At 45.6% G+C, this 20,053-nt stretch overlaps 2 protein-coding genes across 2 annotated transcripts in view; both read right to left on the reverse strand.

Moving 5' to 3' along the window:
• On the reverse strand, positions 1 to 17,202 carry LOC134048121 (carbohydrate sulfotransferase 4-like). Its single transcript, XM_062499715.1, has 3 exons — positions 17,161 to 17,202; positions 16,637 to 16,720; positions 1 to 2,087 (listed from the first exon to the last, which is right to left on the reverse strand). Exon 3 carries the CDS (start codon positions 2,072 to 2,074, stop codon positions 896 to 898), a length of 1,179 nt encoding a protein of 392 aa, XP_062355699.1. The 5' UTR covers positions 2,075 to 2,087; positions 16,637 to 16,720; positions 17,161 to 17,202; the 3' UTR covers positions 1 to 895.
• TAT (tyrosine aminotransferase) overlaps positions 13,245 to 20,053 on the reverse strand; it is a 16,046-nt gene continuing 9,237 nt past the window's right edge. Inside the window, exons 5-12 of the mRNA XM_062499714.1 lie at positions 19,605 to 19,763; positions 19,297 to 19,435; positions 18,716 to 18,768; positions 18,193 to 18,345; positions 17,161 to 17,289; positions 16,637 to 16,720; positions 15,012 to 15,110; positions 13,245 to 14,275 (exon numbers count right to left, since the gene is read on the reverse strand). Coding sequence (XP_062355698.1) covers positions 14,132 to 14,275; positions 15,012 to 15,110; positions 16,637 to 16,720; positions 17,161 to 17,289; positions 18,193 to 18,345; positions 18,716 to 18,768; positions 19,297 to 19,435; positions 19,605 to 19,763 — 960 coding nt within the window. The 3' untranslated portion in view covers positions 13,245 to 14,131. The remainder of the gene's footprint in view (positions 14,276 to 15,011; positions 15,111 to 16,636; positions 16,721 to 17,160; positions 17,290 to 18,192; positions 18,346 to 18,715; positions 18,769 to 19,296; positions 19,436 to 19,604; positions 19,764 to 20,053) is intronic.

Below are 20,053 nucleotides of genomic sequence, written 5' to 3' on the forward strand. Positions count from 1 at the left end.
TCCTGATCTTCTCTTGGTTTTCTTCAATCCACTCCCATTAACCTGTCTTCTCAGTTTCAGTATATATGCCAATGAAATCTGTGTCTTTACCTTGTCTTTAGGATTTCAACCTTAGCGTGAATTCTTCTGCCACCCATGTGGACTGTGGGAGTTCCCAGGAAAATAACTGTTACTGCGTTTGAAAGCTACAAGACAGAATTATTTCAGCTAAAAAATAAATAGATTCACATAATCCCAGAAATAGTTTCCCACATGAAAGCCCAGGAGTTTTTATTTTCAGTAATAGCTGGTTTATTCCATTTTCCCACTATACAGTAAGTGAACACAAACATTTCCCCACCTTTACCACCAAGGCTGGATACGCAGGCACACGAGTGGAGCAAAAGGAAAACTGGACTTGAAAACGCAACCATTAAAAAAAAAAAAAAACCCAAACCAAACATCTTTCTGGAAACCAAATATCCGGTCATCCTCACATCTTTTCTGAGACTACATATCCTGCATAGCAGCATGTCAAGTAATGTTTTCTTCATTCAGCTTCCTTTTATATTTCATCTTTGAAGTGCAATTGCTCTGTGTGGTTTCCCTAGTCTTCAGCTGTGGTCTGTGGGGGGGTTGAGCTTCTGCTATTTGGTCCTACTCTGGCATTCTGTATGCTCCAACCTAAACAATTAATTTGGGAAACAAACTTGCATTACTTTAGCCTCCATTCTGGCTGAATCTCCAGGGCTCTTGGAGAGTGACCCTGTGCTGCTGAGAGCTCTCCTGAATATAGCCAGGGTTCTTGTACCACTTGTCCTTGCATCCATGTGCATGTATGCACACCCTCCTAAGCTTCTATGCCTGCACCTCTGTCTTCTTTTGCTCTAGTGAACAGTTCAGCACTCTGCAGCCTTCAAAGAGTAAGTGTAGATACCAGCTTTTCTGCCTTCAAAATTTGATGCTCAGAGGAGTTCTGGGCAAACAAAAGATCCAGGGACATATTTTTCTGCTCTTCTTCAGACTGAACAATCCGGTAGCCCAGCAAATCCATTGCATCTTTGCACACGTTTTGCACTTTCTCTATTTTCTGGAAGGGAAGTGTCTTTCTCCAGGCCTGGGATACTCTCAGTGCATCTCTTGACCCAATATCAAAGGCCTGTGCTCCATGACCCTTCCCATGGGTGATGTTGTGGACCCACTTCTGAAGCTCTGGTGTGAAATGGAGTTCTGCAAACCTGTACATCTGAGCAGCCCTTGCTAGTGGGTCTCTGACAATGTCTTCATAGCGAACCAGCAGATACCGATCTTTCAGGAAGCTTGGAGCGGCCTGACTTCCAGCCTTGTAGATCTCAACGTGGCTTTTGCAGATTACTTGCATTGTGTTGTAGGGCCCCATTTCTCCCTTTGTCTTCTGAGACCCCACAACGATGTTACTGTCACGTTTCAGGTCTGCCATTGTATTCTCTCGGGACCTGAACACAGCCCGAGGATCACGTACCAAGTGAATGATTTTGAGATTCAGGGATGGATCAGTGAGAAGGGGATAGAGAACTTTCAGGTCAAAGAACCGAACTTCCTTGATGGCAACATGGCTATAGGTTTTACAAGCTTCCTCCACCTTGCTGAATGGGTATTTGCCACAGATTGTTTTGCAATTGCCTGCAGTGATTATGTCACTGCGACTGAATGAGTCACAGGCAGGTGGGGAGCACAAGGCTCGGCTTGTCTCCCACTGAAATAAATCAGACTTCTTCTTCTGGCTAGACATGTAAGCATCAAACACAGACATGTCACACAGAAAGACCGACCTGACTAAGTCCCGCACTGCCATGTGTAAGACTTTGGCACTGTTCTGGTACATCTTAACCCAAACGTGCCATGCAGGTTCCATCAGGTAGAAAACGCTGGGATGCTGGCTGAAGATTTGTCCCGTGAAGGAGGATCCAGACCGCCAGGAGGAGAGAATGAGGATGTGGACAGGAGAAGGTTTTTCTCCCATGTGAGCATTGTTGCTGCAGGGTAGGAAGTGGATCAGAAGGAAGGACAGAACTACCAGAATCAGGAGCACCTGTACTCTTCTAGACTTCACCATGATTGCAAAGGACCTGCAGAGACAAAGTTCAGCATCACAAGATGATAAAAAAGGCGGGATGTGGTGCATCAGGCTCCTGTGCATCTCTGCAGGCACAGGGTTTTGGAAAGCTGCCACACTACTAGTGTAGTACAGTGACAACTGGTGTAGTACTGCACAGTGTGACAACCACTGCAAAAGGTGTTTTTGCAAACAAAGGACATAAATACTGCAGGGCTGAAGTTTTTCTGCAGCAAAACCACTGTTTGTCAGCAAGCTGTTCTAGTATAGTCTTAGAAGATACTGAAAAGCTTGTCTGCACTTTTATCAGAGCTTAAGAGCTAGTTGAGTGCACTGAAGTAAATCGGTACAGACAAACGTGTACTTCATGCACATAATCCCTGCAAACTATCCTGGCAATTTTTATGAAGAAAAGATGCAAAACCTTGCTTTTTGTGGAGAATTCAACATTTTACTTTTGACACCTACTCTGACCAATATTTACAATTATTTTTATGCCAAAATGCTGTAAATTTACAATGTTGGTTTCTTTTTGTTTTGATTATACTCCTTTTGAAATTTCAGGAAACATTTATTGTCACCGCAGGCAAAACTTTACATACCACAGGAAGAAGCTTGGCGCTGTAATAAATCCAAGAACAGTATCTCCTCCACACACAGAGCTTTGTAGGCAATTTTGCTAGAAGGACCCATCTTTGTGTAGGCAGGCTTAACTGCTTACCTGCCCTACTAACCCCCTTTTTAGCCTAACTCCTAACTGTCACCTGCTATCCCTCCCTTCAACCCCACTCATCCTCTAGGTCTTTTATGAGAAGATGTACAACAGAAGGTGCTAGTTGAGCACAAAGGTCTACCCAAAGCTGGCTCCTTGTTTCATACACTAAACCTCTCTTTCCCTGTGGAGGATGACTGAATTATTGGAAACGGTTGAATAATTTTCATGCCACTGGGGACATGGCATGAAAATGCCACAGGAAGAATTCATAGCCTGAATACCAGCTGGCACAGGAATTTGCAGGAAGTACACCACTGAAGATGGGATCTGAGGCAGAAAGAATACATAAAATTTTTTCAAAGTACATTAAAGCACACTTTGCCTGTCTTGTGCACTCTCCTTCTGTTCCCCCAGCAGTTCCTGACTGTGCCTCAAATACAGGTTGGGTGTCCACAGCATGGGCTGCCCCTGGGGACAGGGTCCTTGGGCAGCACTGAAGCCCAGGCAGCATGGAGTGCTCCCCATCACCATCTGCCAGGTTGGCAGTTCAGATGTGCCACAGTGGAGACAGACCTCTCTTGCTAGTGTAGATGCTTTATATTTTCCAAGGTGAACTAAAATTGAAAATATTTTTTCTGGTTCCTAGTCCTTCCAAGGAAAAGCACAACAAAACAGGACAGAGAGCAGGGTCTTTAGGGCAAGATGTTAATCTTGGACAGAGCAGCATCTAAGTCCAGGCCCTTACAGCTTTGTACACTACTTTTGTGCAGTCCACAACTGTACAATACTCAAGCAGCTATGCCCATGCAGAGGAGCAGCCCCCCTGTTCAAGCAGCAGAAGAATAAAATGACTCAACCAGCTGCAGTGCAGACACTGCTTCCCTGCTACATGCTTGCCATGTCATCTGGGTCCCCAGTAATTATGAATGTTCCCGACATTTCCCTAATGTCCTCCTTATGCCCTGCCTCAATTTTCCTCTGCAGCAAAGCTTTCAGACTCATTTGCATGGGGATGCCTCCTCCCATGATTTCAGTTCCTCTAGTACTGATGTTTTAGATTTTCACGTACAGTCACTGCTGCTAATCAATGAGAAACAGTACTAATCTGAGCCTCCAACATACATGCATAAATTGGCTTGTCTATCTAAGTTACCTGCTGTGCATTTGCATCAAGCTTAGGGTTTATAAGGCAGCAATTATAAATTCTCAGAGTCAAGAAAATACCCAACTCAATGGGTAAGTCTGATTGTTGCCAGTAGGTGCTACCACAATATGAATTTTACTTTAGCAATGTCTTGCAAGGATGGGGCTGTGCATTTAGTGAGAGACCACATCATTCTTGTCTCCTGGACAAAAAACCTCTGATTTTTTTGGTTACACAAATGGCCTGTAGTGTTCAGGTCTGACAAGGAGCTGAATCATGCTGCTATTTGGACCAACCCTAGGAAGAGCTGCAAACAAACACTGTTGTAAAAATAAGTGATATATCAGCTTCTTCCTTCCAAATTAATATAAGCAGTGTTTACCAAAAGTCCTGGCTTTCAAATGAACTTTGATGATATCACTTCCATCTGGCACCATTAATATTGTTATTCTAACTCCTGACAGAGTTCCTGGAATATAACCAGAAGCTGTTAACTGAGAAAAACTCAGTTGAGCAGACATGAACAATGGCATGAAGGTAGATACCCAGGCAGATTTAAAACCACAGAAACAGTTGTTTCTTTGGAAACCTACATGTGAATTCCCTGAGTATGAGAATGGGATCAGGTTTTTTTTTCAGGAAACAAGAGTATACTTTTATCTTAAATGAAATCAGGGTGGGATAGCTGGATGTTTTAGGCATTCCACAGAGTGACTACTTTTGATAGAAATTGCCTCATGTGAGACCACAGTTTCAACAGCTTCTTCACTCATAATAGAAATAGTGATAATTGTTGCAGTCACAAGTCTGTTCCACAGAGAGTAGAAGGACTGAAATTAATTGTGTGCCTGATGAAGAGGAATGAAAGAGCACCATCATACTACCATACATTCCCTAATATGAGAAAAATACTAATTATATAACCTTATTTCTCACCACTGGATTCCTCAGTCATGGGAGATGGGATGTTTCTAAAGCAAGGTCTTAAACTTAACCACATTTTCTCTACAGCAAACATCCACTGTCAGCAGTGATTGAGTTAATTTCAGGTTGCAAAAGTGAAAATATGAAGCCCCCACAGATCTGCCAAGTAAAGATCAGCTTAGATTGACTGAAACAATCTCAGCTGCAGAACAAAAAAGCACACTATTACTGTGTGCTAACAGAGATGAGCCAAGATTAGGCTGAGAGCAGAAAGAACTGGGAGAATCTCAGGGCACAAAGGATACAATACAGAAACTACCGAAAAATACAATATGTGGTTTTTGACAATCCAGTGTCAACATGTTAGCATCTCCCACAGCAAAGGTATGAAAATACTGCCTGAGCAGCTTGTTACAAAAAGAAATAAGAGGAGTCTTAGGCTTTTCCTGAAACACACAGGAACCTTGGAAAAGCTTGATCCTGGCAGAGCAAGCACTATAGAAAGCAGCAAGCACCCCACGGGAAATGTACCCATGAAACACATTCAGCATTGGGCACCATATCTCCAGATTACAGGTTTATTAAACATATACATGTCTCTGGCAGGTGTGAGACAGTTACAGCGCCAAAACACCTCGCGCTCTGCAAACTAATGTTGAATGCGCTGCCAGTCTGAGGAAGTTCTTGTCATATAGAGGTTCCCCGTTGCTGTAATGGCAGCAGTATAGCAAAGAGAATCTGGAACCACAGAAGCTCCAGTCATTGGTCTTTGATGGCACTGATGGTTGCTCATTGTTTTTTCAAATGCTGCTTCCATTTGGCCTGGTCAGTTTCTGCAGAATTAGAAGTCATCTGCCCATTCAGAGGTGAGTAGCTGGCTTGACTGTCACTAGTGGCAAAAGCTGAGCAGGGGCACTGAGAAGACTGTCTGGAGAAGCAGGAACTACCCTCTAAGCCAGACCCACAGCTTCTCTCTGCAGAAACTTGTCACAATTTGCTGGCATCAAGACCATCCACACTAGATACCAAGAAATGGTTGAAAATCTCACCTTAACAAGTCCTCTTGGAGCACCACCAGACCTGATTCGAGCAAAGCTGCCCTCTCACACATTCACTGCTGTGGTACACACGCCTCCAGGCAGTCACGTGAACAACTGTGCATTCACATACAGGCACTCTGCCTTCATGCTGGCGTCTCGTACACACGTGTACTTAGCTCCTACCTACACTCGTGCCTGCTCTTTCCTGTCCATCCCAGCTCTAAGACTGACTGCTCTACACTGCCCGCCTACTTTGACTAGCCTTGAACTAGAAAACTCCACCCTGCACTAAGAAAAAAGTGAGGAAATGGCAGTTTCTTGCAGGGGTGTGAATGACCAGGTGCTGCTAGTAAAGGAAGAGGGCCAGAAAGTTAATGAAAGAGACTGAGAGATACTTCTAACTCCCATTTCAAGCCCCAAAAAAGACTGCTGCCTGTAAGAGCAGGAACAGGGATGCCTGTATAGTGTCAGAGCAAAGGACAGACAAGCTGCGAAGAGGACCAGCTTGCCCACCATGAGTGCAGAGATACTGCTCTGGCTGCTTCTCATGTTATCATCAGATGCATAAAATCACATAAAATCTTTTTGACTCTTCTCTCTCTGTACCTTGTTTGAATTAAACATTTGGGGGCTGGGAAAGAAAACTATGTGAAAGGACAAGCTGTGAAAGGAGCAGCTGAACTTGCCCTGTTAATGATTCACAAGGGTGCTGGAGCTGCAATGGGACTGTGCCATGTAAGGTAGTGAAACAGGGAAGCAGTGGGCTCAAGAGAAATACTTTCACACAGAGACAGTTGCTTTGAGTTATTCCTGTTCCAGATCTCATAGATTCTGTCACACAGTCTGGAGAGATATAGACCTCTTAATTGTGTCGTCTTTGTGTTCCCAAGGACCTCACTGCTGCTGTCAGGGCAAGTGGAGTATAGGAGACAGCAAAAGAAAAAAATCTGGGCAAGGCTGGTGCTTCCAGCAGGAGGGACAATCTGAATGGGGCAGGTCACGTTCCCTTTCACTTGTTGCATTGCAAACACAGATGGTTAAGCCCTGGTAACCCTGGGCTGGGAAACAAGGTGAGAAGTTGGCAGTGGCCCAGGTAGGGCCCTGTGGAGGACCACACAATGTTCAGTGCAACCTGGATTTCTGCTAAGTATCCCCATGCCCTGCACTCACACACAGGATTTACCTGTATGTCATTAGGTGTTATAAAGCCTTTGTAAAGGCCACACCACTTGAGTAGTTCTTCCTGGAGGATTATTCCTCCCTGGCCAACAGCTGCATGAACAGAGATGTGCCAAAACTTCTGTTCCAGTTGGATGTCATTTGCCCAAGATATGCTGATCCCCTGGCATCAGTATGTATACTTTATGACAGCACTGAATATTACTGTGCAGTTATCTTGTTGAAGGGTTGAGCAGATTTTTCTAATTGTATAGATGGCATGTTCCAGTTAGTTGTCTGAGCTTTCCACAAGGCATTTCCTCTGTGGTAGGAGCAGTTGCACAGAGGAGGAGAATGTGCTCTTCCTTGGATTTGAGATTAGGGAGGACAAACTGGTCTGGCATACTGTATTTCCTGAGACCTGCACATTGTGATACTTGAAGGATGAAACCTCTGGCTCCTGAAAACAAACATCATGTTCCCCATATATGCGACTCAAAAGCCTTTTAATGCAAAGCAGAAGCATATGGAGTCAGAGTAATCCCAAGCACAAATATAGTCCATGTGGAAAATGGACTGCTATCAGCCCTAAGAAGGACTTAGGGGTATTGGTGAACAAGAAGCTTCACATGAACCAGCCCTGTGTTCTCACAGAAACCAGTCATGTCCTAGGCTGTGTGTCACCAGCAATGTGGGGAGCAGAATGAAGGAGATTCTTCCCCTCTACTCTGCTCTGGCTAGACCCCACCTGGAATACTGCATCCAGCTCTGAAGTCCTCAGCACCCGAAAGACACAGGCCTGTTGCAATATGTCCAGGGAATGACACATTTCTATTTTCTACCCTCCCTCAGTGGACTCAGAGACTAGTGAGCTCTGTGAACTGCCCATGCAATCACACTTTGTATGTCTTACACTCTGAAGTAAGCATTATGTACTGTGCTCCCAAGCATGCATAACCAGATCACGCCTGACCCAGCGCAGCAGCAACAGAAGTAGGCTGAGGAGTAACGCCAATGCCTCCCTACCTGAGAGCATGTTTTTGACAGCTGATGAGAGAACCAGGCATACCTATGGCAGTGAAACCTGATCAGCTGTAAGGTTTGACAAACCCCATGCCCTGTCTTCTGCCATCATCTATAGGAGATGCCTAGGGAAGAGAACAAGGGAAACATTTTCTCCCTGAAGCCATGGATCTGGAGTACATGATTCATCTCTCTGAATGCAGCTGTTCAAAATAAGCTAGTGAGTGATGCCCTGGAAACTTCTGTTTCTTTCTGTTGGCTGTGACAAAAGTGTCTGTGAGTAGACACAGAAGCTGTCTAAAATCAGTTCAGATCAAGCTTGTCTTTGCATTTTACAGCACCTAGACATTTTTCTATTCATTTTTCCAGTCTTGTTTTGAACTTAAGACACTTTTGGCATCAACAGGATTTCCTGGCAATATGGGTACATTTAGCTGCATGTTATGAGAACTACTTTCCTCTGCTGTGAACCTACATATAAAAACTGTGTTTGGTGTAATCACAATTTTTTAAATCAAGAGACACAATGAGTAATTTCTCCCTATTTGCAGTCTTCAATCTGTACAAGTTTTTCATATCTGCTCTTTTATGCATGGAGGAACACAACTCATACCAGGCTCATATCTAAAGCAACTCATGGTAATCATACTGTCAAAATCTCTATCACTTTCAGGTGTGTAATGGGATAGTTCACATTTTCTGCATCTCAAAGGTGCAATGCTGGGGAGCTGTTGTAAGAGTCAATGCTGTGAATGTTTCCATTTCAAAGCAGAGGGATTTCAGTTGTTTTCCAGCTTAGACTTCTGAAGGTGTAGAGGAAAATGAAAATGCATGGCTCTGCAAGACTGAGTGTGACACAAAAGTGCAATGTCACTGCTCATAAAAGGGCCATGCATGGTCTCCTGTGCTCATCAGTGGATTTGAGTACTGCTATATTGTGTTTTGAAATGCATAGGAAAAACCCTGCTCCTTGCAGTAAAAAAACTCACCAGTAACCTGCAAAAATAAAAAAAAAAGTCTCTATGTCAATTGCTCATTACTTTCATTGGGATGAAGGCAACAGAAGGGAACTCTGCTTTCAGAAAACAGCCTTTTTGGGATGCTGTATACAGTCATGCTGGTTGCTTTAGAAATCATCATTCATAAAGGACGGGATGAACGCCGCAGTGAGGGAAGCTCCAAATGCATAGGAGCAGAGGTGTAATGCCTATGCTAAATTCCAGTCAGAGCAAGTTCTTTCTGAGCCAGAGCAGATGTTGCATCACATGCCTTCCAGAATGAGGAAAAATCAGACAAATGACTGATATGATGTCCTATATGGTGGCATCTCTCCAAGGACAGGCTGGTGTGCCTGTGGCTTTTTCTTATGCTTGAGGTAAGTTTTACAGTTATATTTTCATTCAGAAGCAGTTTGAGATAAATAGACTTGTCTGAATTGGAACATAAGAACCCAAGGCTGTGTTAGGCAAAGTGAGGATTGTGGCTGACCTTCTCCCTCTCTCACCCTCACACAGTTGCAGTATCATTTATTATCTTGATTGTAATACAGCACTCTAATATCAAGTGGCAGGGGAACAGGAAAATGAGAAAACACAATAAGAAGGTCACATAATACTTTACCAACACATTATATAAATGGGAAAAATAGTAAGAAAAAACAATATTTATTCAACTTTTGAATTTCACTGGTCAGCTTCTGACTTCTTTATGTACATAGGCAGTCTAAAACCTGAAATTAGCACAGGAACTGAAGTTGGAGCAGAACAGCTAGTTTAGAGTTGAGAAACAACAGCAACAAGCAGACCTGAAGCATGCAGAGCATGTAATGCAGTGGAGTGCAGAAGACCCTGTGCTAGCACTAACTACTTCTATCAGGTATCCAGGAAATAAGTAATTCAGACTTACTGACAACACCTCTTTGCTTTGGCAAAGCTTCAGGGAACAATGACCCAAGACAAATAAGGAAAACAAAGACAATATATGACAAAGCAAAGGGCTGGTATAGATGGGAGTTTCCGACACTGTAAGAGCCCATGCCAGACAGACAAACTATGAGGAAGATCCCAGTGCTTCTGCCTCTCAGGAGACTCTCCCAGTGCTGGGTACTGAGGCTGAAGGCTAGTGTAGAACAAACAACCTCAACCTTGTTCTGACCATTTGTTAAGCTTAGCTACCTTGGAAGGTGCCTTCTAGCTACTGGAACTGTGCTGAGGATGTGTCTCGTGTGGCTGTCCTGTCAATGGCATGACTTTGACCATGCTAAGCCTTCCTTCTGCAGAGCTCCTCTACACTCACACTCTGGTTTACAAAACCCCTCCCAGTCACCTCAAGTAAATACTGTCTCCCAGCCCACTGCTGCCACCTCCCCTTACATCCACGGTCTCTTTCTGGCTACTTCTCATGCTTGTGGAAACCTGTGTGCCTCTGGTGGGTAATGCCACCAGAGCACGTCAGCTCCTTTGGCCCCTGACAGAGCAGCATGCCCTGGGAGAACAAGGTTATGTGCTAGGCCTCACAAACAAAGTTTTTCACAGACACCTTCCCTTGGGGTTCCACTGCCATGCAATGCTCAAGCCTTACCTGAGCTCCCAGAAAGGCTGGGCTCTGCTTCACTAGGGCCTCCACCATCATCCCCTAGACTGCTTCCTTGCAACCATCCTGGATCCAAATCAGTGAAAACCACATCTTCCCACTGCAGGTGTACACAATGGCTACATGATGGTAGAGAGCAGGCTAGTGTAGACAGGCTCTTGCAGCCAAAGGCCATGGCTCCAAGGCAGGAACACCCTCAGGGACTCCTTTGGTCTACAGAGCTGCTGAAGGCAGTCAAGGCTACTGGAGGAGGGAGTGGGTGAGGCCAGAGCTAGGAGCCAGGCTACAGTGAGGTTCCTAAAGCACCTGGGGAAACTGGTGGGTCTCGCTGCTTGCAGGTGCAATTTATCCCAGGTTGCCTGCAGTGCCAATTGCCCTGTCAGGTTTGAACCTATGGCCAGCACCTTTGGAAGCTGAGGAGTAGTACACTTCAAGCTGAGAAGTTCCTTTCTTTTCCAAAGACAGCACTAGGCATGAGGTTGCCCTTCTTGCCTAGGTCCCCATATGTGAAGTAAATCACCCTAATCCTAAACACAGCCAGCCCAGACAGCACAGAAAAGAGCAGATGCACAATGCAAGCCTGTGCCAGGGTATATCACTGCTGCTCCCCAGCTAAGACAGGAAGGATGGCTGTGGATCGGTGTGTGAGCTGGCACAGGCAGGATGCAGGAACAACCACAAAAACAGATGAAATGCACTGTAAATTTATTTCCATTACCTCACCAACCAGGGGATCCTCAAAGCAGCGAGGATCTTGCCCAGGGAGAGGCATACAAACAGGGATGCCAGCACTGTGGAGTCTCATTCATGCCCAAGGATCACCAAACCTGCTTCTGTCTCATGTATATCAGGGATTATTATAGGCCCAGTTTACCACTGAGATTTCATCTTCACCACAGCAAAGCAGGAATGTCAAGCATGTTCAATGGAGTGGTTCTAAGTCTAGCACAGGCCTATGTACAGATGTACCACTTGCCAAGTACACAAGACTAAACAACAATTAATATAATATATATGATTTTCTACACTTCACCTACAAGACACTTGAGTGTATTTACAGTCCTCCTTGCCAATTTTCCCTTATTTTCCCACAACCAGCTATAAGGACACAGGGGCAGTTCTGCTAAAGCTCTGTAGATCTTGTCTGAGCACCCCCAAAGAGCAGATTTAGACCTGTGTCTTGACTTCTTCCTTGATCTCAATGCTGAAGGGGTTTTCTTTGGCACAGAGTATCTCCAAACTCCAAGTTAGGCTAGTTTGTATGGCTGGCAGGGTGCTCTAACCTGTGCCCACACCATGACACAAAGCACCTGTGAGTTTAGTACCTGAAAAATGATACCAGCACATTTGTGGTTTAATGCTAGTTTGCTATTGCATCAGGGAAAACCTAGGTGTGGTCAAAAGGCAGTGATATGTTTACAAAATATGGCAGTGGAGGATGTGGCCTTGAGAAATCTAAATATCCTGAGTTTTATGGGGTATATATATGCTATGTCTCTGGCTCTCCCAGTCTTCCCATTTAAAGGCTGCTGAGTCAAAAAGAAACAGGACTGTGTTAATTATTGCAGAATATTTGCATGTTAACAGACATCTTTGAGGGGACTCTGAAAGAAAAGGGCTTCCTGAAGGAAGAGCAATCTCAAAGGATCAGCTTTCTCTAAAACCAGGACCTGTTTATTAGTAATGGGGATTAAAGCCACAGAACCTAAGGTACATGGAGAAGAACTGAAGGAAGCAGATGGTACCCGAAAGCTGTAGTAGGCTCAAGATGGCATAACAATCAGCAACATCATGCTTTAAAGGCCTCCTGGTCCAACAGACCCCTCACACACCACCCTGCTTGTTACTAGTCAATGTTTTTTCTTAAGTAGTTCTAGTTATTCAGCTCTATTTGAAGGTCTAGTGTCATGAAATCTCTGAAGCTGTGTACCATTCGCCCATAGCCTCAGCTTCCCTCTCTTTTTGTTCCAGGATTGCTTTCTTTGAAAGGAAAAGATGTAGCGTGGATACTCAGCTGACATGTCAAAGACCTTCCCACACACTGCCATCGTTCTCATTTAGCCCTCCCCTCTAATGGAGGGGAGGCACCCAGATTTTGTACTGGGCAAGGAAAGGGGAGACAATTAGACAGTTATAGAACCTGTCAGGACTTTCAGTGTGTAATCCAGGGCTAGCTCACTTTTCCTGTCATTGGGGAGGCAGGGTTGACCTGTGGATCCCAACTCTGTGGGAGGACAGGTGAACAGAGCTGAAGGTGGCAACATAAGGCACTCAACAAACTGCCCCTCTGACAGACGAGAAATTACTCCTGACCATCTCACCAGAACACCTGTTACAATGGGCATTATCACCTCCTCCCTTTTCCACTGAATAAACAGACAACAGGCCACCAGTTCCTTATTACTTTATGGAGCTGACGTATTCAGCTATCAGTAACCCTGGTAGCATTGGCATGTCACAAACACCACATACAGTATGAATCATGGGACACCACCCCATGATTCACCACTACATCAGGAAAGGCATGCCAAGCCTTGAGTACTTAGGCATGGCTAGCTCCAGTCCTGGGGACAGTTGCCTCCCTGCAGCAGCAAGCACAGCACCCACTGCACTGCTGGGGTCCACAGTGGGGGAGGCTGTGAGGGCCAAGGAGAAGATGCAGACAGACTGCCTCAGTGAGCTGCCAACATCATCAGGGCAGGGGGGGGCTGGCTCCAGTCTTTGTCAAGCTTGCAGAGCCCATCCTGCTCTCAGGGTTGGTGGGCTTCTTTGGGGATCTGAATCACTCTCATCATATTCCTGCTGGCAGACAGGATGGACCCTGGGCAGGCAGGGACATGTCTGGGGCACTGTAATACCATGGGGGAGCAAAGGTGACCCACACAGTGACCAAGCCCGACCAAGCCCAACCTAGCACAACAGTAGGACAGTGCAGGCCTGCCATGTCAGAATTTTTATTAATAAAAAAGTTACAATAACTTACTCCCTTTATCACACAAAGGGCTCAGTATAAAGAGCTCTGGCCTCCTAAGGTAACATAGGTGAGATGTGGGTACTTTTCTCTTATCCTCCAAGACAGCAGCCTTCTCCTGTCCCCAAGGGGAAGTGTGGCCAGCACAGGAGCCACAGGCCAACATGGCTCTTGCCACAGGTCCCAACTCAGGAACAACCTTCTGCCCCTGCCTGCAGCTGGTTCACAAGTAGCACAGACCAAGATAGGGCACAGATGCTGAGTCTACAGAGACATGGGGGACTGGAAGCAAGAGGATGTACAAGCTCTAGTGGAGGAGGAGAGAGAAGTGTCATCTTCCTTCCATAATGCTGAGGAGTCTGTGGAGCACAAAAAGCAAAGCAGCACTGACTGCTTATAGGCAGGGTGGGGCTGGCTGGAAGCAGCCTTGCCTGCCTGGCTGCTGCCTCATACAAGGTCTAGCCTGACAGAGGCAGGGGGACAGCTGTAGCTACTTGTCACACTCCAGATCCTGGGCCACCTCAGCACCCTGGTAGTGCATCTCACAGAACTCCTGAATGCGACTGCAGGCCTCCAATATCATCTCCTCAGGAACGGTGATCACTACGCGGAAGAAGTTTGGGTACTCAAAGCACTGAAATGAAAAAAGACGAAGCTGGCACCCAGGATAGTGCCACTTTTAGAGCCCTGCCTTGGCACCATGAGCTTCATCAGCACATGAATACAGGTCAAGGTGGAACAGCAGGGCTTGGTTCTTGTTCCTTAAGACTGTTTTTCCTGTTGCAAGCAAATCTCCCATTTCCATCTGTGTAGACATGATGCTGTGAATGGCACAGGCCAGAGGACTTTGCGTGAACTGCGCAGACCAGACTGTGCAGGGAATGAGCTGAAAGGAGCTAGTGAAGGAGAGGCCTGGAAAATATTTAAGGCCCTGTCCATATCTGGTATTGGAACTGAATGCAAGGCACAGAAGTTCTCAGTCTTCCCTGTGTCTGCAGGGGAGAGGAACTGGAAACAGACTGAGGAAAGGAATATAGCCACCTGTGTTACCCATAGCACTCCTCTGAGAGAGCACCTTCAGCAGGGAGGTGTGGGAATACATGGAGTGCATGGATAAAGCTCTTCCAGCTTGAGAAATATTGGGCAAGCCTGGAGCTGGGAATATCCTGACTGGGGGCTGTTACTGAGCCAGAGACTGCCACACACAGCACAGGGAGCTGACAGCCAGCTCCTACACACTATTGCAGACCATGGACACTTGCATACACAACTCCCAGCCTGTTGTCAGAGCTCAGGGATGCAAGCCCTTCCAGCTTCTCCCATTATGTTTTGGCCTCACAGCTCCTTGGAGCTCTCAGTGTTAGGCTCACCGTGGCTGGCAAGCAGAACACAGACTGCTCCGAGATGAGTCGCTCAGTGAACTCCACATCATTTTCAAACTCCGGAAAATGCTCCATCTCAATCTCAACCTGCAGCAGACAGATGTAACATGGCAATCAAGGGCACCATCTACAGTGTCTACTATCTACACCTGCTATCTACAGTGTCCTTGTTTACACACATGGCCCAGTGACTTCCCAGTCAAGTGCAACTGTCTGCCCTCAATTTTCACTCATGACTTGGGCTGCCTGGGATGCAAGACAGAAACGTAAATGAAAACTGGGCTTCTGAAAAAGCCTTCATTAACTATGTAAAGATGGAATTTCGGTTAAATGCTACTTCAGTAAAAAAACACCTGATAGAAAAGACAAAATAACCAATAAAGAAGTGAAAAGGAAAAAATAAGACATTGAGACAGAGCTTGGTAGAGAACTCAATACTCATAAATAATCTTTCATGCAAGTAAAAAACCTAATGCTTTGGTTTAAGATAAAAATAAACACAGCAATGTCTAGAATATAATGAACAAAATTGTAGAACAATGTAATTGCTTAAATGACACGAAAATGGTATATTCTTCAATAAATATTTCTGTACTTGGAAAGAAAGCAGCTGTCCATCTCTCACATGAAGACAGTGCTGTTCTAGCCTTTTGTTTATAGAATTCTAGAATGATTTGGACTGGAAGGGACCTTAAAGCTCATATAGTTCCAATGTCTACACTATGGGCAGGGCTGCCATCCACTAGATCAGCTTGTTCAGGGCCCCATCCAGACTGACCTTTACAACCAAAGAAGATTTTAAACATCTCATGAAAATATTCTTAAACAGATAATTTGAGAGATAATTTGCATACAAAAGTTCTGAAAGAGCTAGTAGAAAGAAAAATAAACACACGATTTAATTTGAAATTGATGGTCATCTACTGCAGAAATACAAAAAGCATGAAAGAATATTAGAGCTGTGCCTCTACATAATAAGCAAAATGACCTGTGTAGCTCAGGGTAAAACTGGAAACAGGGTCAAGTGATAAGGATTTTTCTGTAGAAATGAGTGAGACAGATACTGCATATTGTCCAGTTCTGAGTCCACATTTTAAGAGTGAATGAAAAACTGGAGACATTATGAGATGGAATAAAATAAAAGAAAAAAAAACAAACTTAAAAATATGTTCAAGTGTGATAAATGTCTCAATTGAGCTTGATGAGACAAAAAAGGAAATTTCAGCACATTATAAACTTTAAAGCAAACAAGCATGGGAAAAGGCAAAAGAAGAGGCAACACCACAGGCAGAAGAAAGGCATGCTAGTATGAAGAAGGCTACATCTTCTACAGGAGGTATGATAATCTGCCTTGTTTTATAGGGGTATCTGGTTACCAGCTGGCTTCATAACCAGGTAAAACAGCCTTGTCTTGCAAAGTACAAGTCATGGAGTTGTGTGTAGGAGCAAGTGAACAGCATATCCTGGCCTTCTAAAGTGACCAAGAGATGCATTTACCACACAGGGCAATATGAAAATGCATAGTAGCGGAGACCTGGTGGCAAGTACTAATCTGAAACACTGACTAGCTCTGGCAAACAGACCTAGTGTGACTGTTGGCGACCCTCACTTACCATCAGGTACATGGCTCCAGCGGGCCTCACAGGCTGAAGGCCAGGGATAGCTGATAAGGCAGCATAACAAAGGTCAGCATTAGACTGAAAAGCAAAAAGGAGAAATTTCAAAACAGGAGAAATTCCAGGAAACAGCTCAATGATTGGAAGCTAGACTCTGGACTGGGACTATGAACAGGTTTTCCTACTGCAAATAAAGGAACAAAAAATGCAAACAGCATGGGAGATCATGGCCTTGAGTACAGCAGGTGTTACTGAGCTGAGCTCAGCAAGTCAGTGCCAAACTCCATCCTCTGGGTCAGCAGCTCCAGCTGCAGAGCTAGGCTGCCTGAAACTTATCACAGCTGGCTTTTTCTGCCTATTACAATGTCTCCTGCTGGAATTTGCTGTTGGGTCATCCTAATAACAGAAAAAACTGCACCTCCAAGTGGGAGGGAGGAGAGGAAAAATGATGAACTAGAGAGAAAGGACTCCCTCCAAACAATCTGTGAGCAGACTTTCTTGATCTGTAACAGGCTGTTTACCTTGAGGATGCTTAGGGTGTTGTGATAGAACTCAGGTGGTGTTCGGTGCAAGATACGTTCCAGTGCTCCTTGGACAATTGTACAGGGTCCTAGGATTCTTTGACTCAGTCTTATAAGGCCATCCCTGATCTGAGAAAACATCATATTTTCAGTTTAGATGATGCTTCCCTAAAGGAATACAACAGCTCCAAGGTTCATTTCCTGTATTTCTACAGCTGTTCACACCCTTCTCTTCAGTGAGCATACAGAGTACCAAAGAACATTTGTCTGAGTATATGCCAGGTTTAGCAGACCATTTACAGTGTCATTCTCTGTTCTTCCGTTGCAGATTGAAATATCAACAGAGACAACCTTTGGAGCTTCCCAATCTGACTCAAACCAGGCTGGAATATACATAATACAAATAAAGCCAGAGCTGTTCCAAATACAATTTTGAATTTCCCTTTGGTTTGTGCCCACAATCCACACTTTCAAAGCCAGGTAAGGACAATCAACATTAGCTTTTCTGCTCACTCATTTGGTCCTCTCTTCTCCCTCTTCCTCTGCAGAGAGCCTTCTAGGTGGAAAGGTCACTGCAGTAGATGGTTGTCCTTGTAACACAGCTGAAAAATAGCCAGACAAAGTACTGGCAGCACTTCAAGGTGCTCTGTTCTTACTTTTAAGAGAAACCGTGTAAGAGCACATAGACACCACACATGGACTCCACACGCCAGATAAGCCATGCAATACTTTCAGTGCACACTGAAGCTATTTGAGAAGTTGGAAGCACAGAAAAATGACAAGGCATATATTAACGAGCAGCAGAGACACAGAGTGAGTTACAGTGTAGATATGGGTAGAATGCCATATCTGGGAGTAGATGGAATAAGGAAGGGACATGAAAGAGGGGCAGAAAAGCCCGTGAGCGCAACTGGGTGACACCCATGTGAGAGCAAAAGAGCAGTACCTGCCTGTATCAGTTAAAGACCTGATGATCCACATACTGAAGACTCTGCAAGTTTGTTGCCATGACAGCAACTCAGCAGTTCTCACCTCATTACCAAAGATGTCTCTCCTGTCATGAACTAGGATCCAGCCCATCCGCCAGCCAGGGACTAGCCATCGCTTTGCCAAGCCACCACAGGACAAGATTGGCACATTGGTGCTGAGAGTTGCAATGGGTTCATACTTGCAGTCAGCAAATACCTACGACCAGAGACTGTATTAGGGCTGTCCCTGCCTCTTACTGTGAGAACTGGACGTAAGCATGAGGCTTAAGAAGAAGGGTTGCAGGGAAGAGATGGGAAATTGATGGTGGAAACTCACAGCTTCAAAGTAGGAACATAGCAAGTGCACACACACAAAAGCAAGCAGTTTGGGAAGAGGAAGGGAGCTAGATGTGAGAGGCTCCCCTAGGACTGTGCACCAAAGGACCAGGAGCTCCAGGCATGAACCCAGGCACATGGGAATGGAGCTGTCCCTCACCTCTAGAGACCTGGCTGCCATGGCCAAGGATTAGGTGCATCAAAAAGGACAGGCAGCATTGGGAGTACAAAGGACTACAACTGACACTCACCATGTCTCCATAGATCTCATCAGCCAGGATGGGCACACACTGTCTTGATGCCACTGTGGAAGAGAGAGCATTCAACCTGGCCATGTGCATCCTCCATGGGAACAGACTTTCCCTTTGCTGCAGAGCCTGGCAGAGCTCTGAGGAAAGATCTGTCTTAGGGCACAGGGTCCCTATCTTCCTCCTACAGACTGAAGGACTGTATTTAGATAGCCTTACCACTGGGGATCCCTGCCTTGACTGAGCCTAGTTCTGCTCCAACTGGTGGGGACTGGCAGCACAGCCCTCTCTGTCAGGACTGGGCTCAGCAAGCACAGGGTCCTGTGAACACTCCTTGTGCAGAGCCAGAGGAGAGAAATGAGCAGTCCAAGTCACACAGAGCTTTTGAGGAAGACACATACTCTGCATGTTCTTGCCTAGATAAGACAGCACCTCCACACTGAGCAAGTCCTCATTCCTGAGGTGGAGTTAGTCAGAAGCAAAGCCCTGGGCCATGGTGCTGCAGTGATTGAGACACGAGCAATGGGGAAAGACACTAGACTTCAACCATGCCACAGGCCCCAGAAACACACAGGCAGGCTCACCTGCCAGGATCTCCTGGAGATGGCTCTTGCTGAACACAGAGCCACAGGGGTTCGATGGGTTGTTCACAATGAGGCAAGCTGTTTTCTCATCCACCAAGGACTCCAAGTGCTCCAAATCAATTTCCCAGGCCTTTTCTGGCTAATGAAGTGAAGAGAAGGGGAAGTAAAAGCTGAGGAACTGGACTTCCCACACAAAGTCAAGTGTGCCAGTGCACCCAGGGTTACTCATGTCACCTTCACCCACTTCCCAGGGTATTTCTGAGAGGAGAAATGTCAGGGCTGCCCCTTCTAGGCCTGCCACCACTTACCAAGAGGTTATAGAGTTTGACCTCTATCCCCATAGACAAAGCCAGAGTCTTGTAGAGGGAGAAGCCAGGACGTGGCACCAGGATGTTCTGGCCTGGGTTGGCCAGCACTGCCAAGGCAAGCTCTATGGCCTGGCTGCAGCCACTTGTTAAGATGACATCCTGCAAAGAACAAAGACGTCAATGGGAAGCACAGCCACTCTGAAGTACTCCAGACACACAGGAGTGACGTAACATTCAGCTCTGCCAGGTAGAACTTCTCAGCCAAAAAGAGTGCCAGAGCCTAACTGAAAGCAGGGAAACTTCAATTGGTGAAAGTGCAACCTCCTCCTGGGAAGGGTGGAGGTGAAGGGCTCAGGGAAGGGATGAAAGCAGCAGGAGGCCACCTTGGGACAAGGTGATTTGGCTAGCCTTTAGTACTGTGACTGGGCAGGGAGGGAGAGCTGGGGTAA

This window comes from Cinclus cinclus, chromosome 11 (assembly GCF_963662255.1).
Source record: "Cinclus cinclus chromosome 11, bCinCin1.1, whole genome shotgun sequence".
NCBI lineage: Eukaryota > Metazoa > Chordata > Aves > Passeriformes > Cinclidae > Cinclus > Cinclus cinclus.

What these genes read in the sequence shown, in the direction of transcription:
- LOC134048121 (XM_062499715.1), bottom strand. Translation starts at nt 2,074, where the DNA reads ATGGTGAAGTCTAGAAGAGTACAGGTGCTCCTGATTCTGGTAGTTCTG.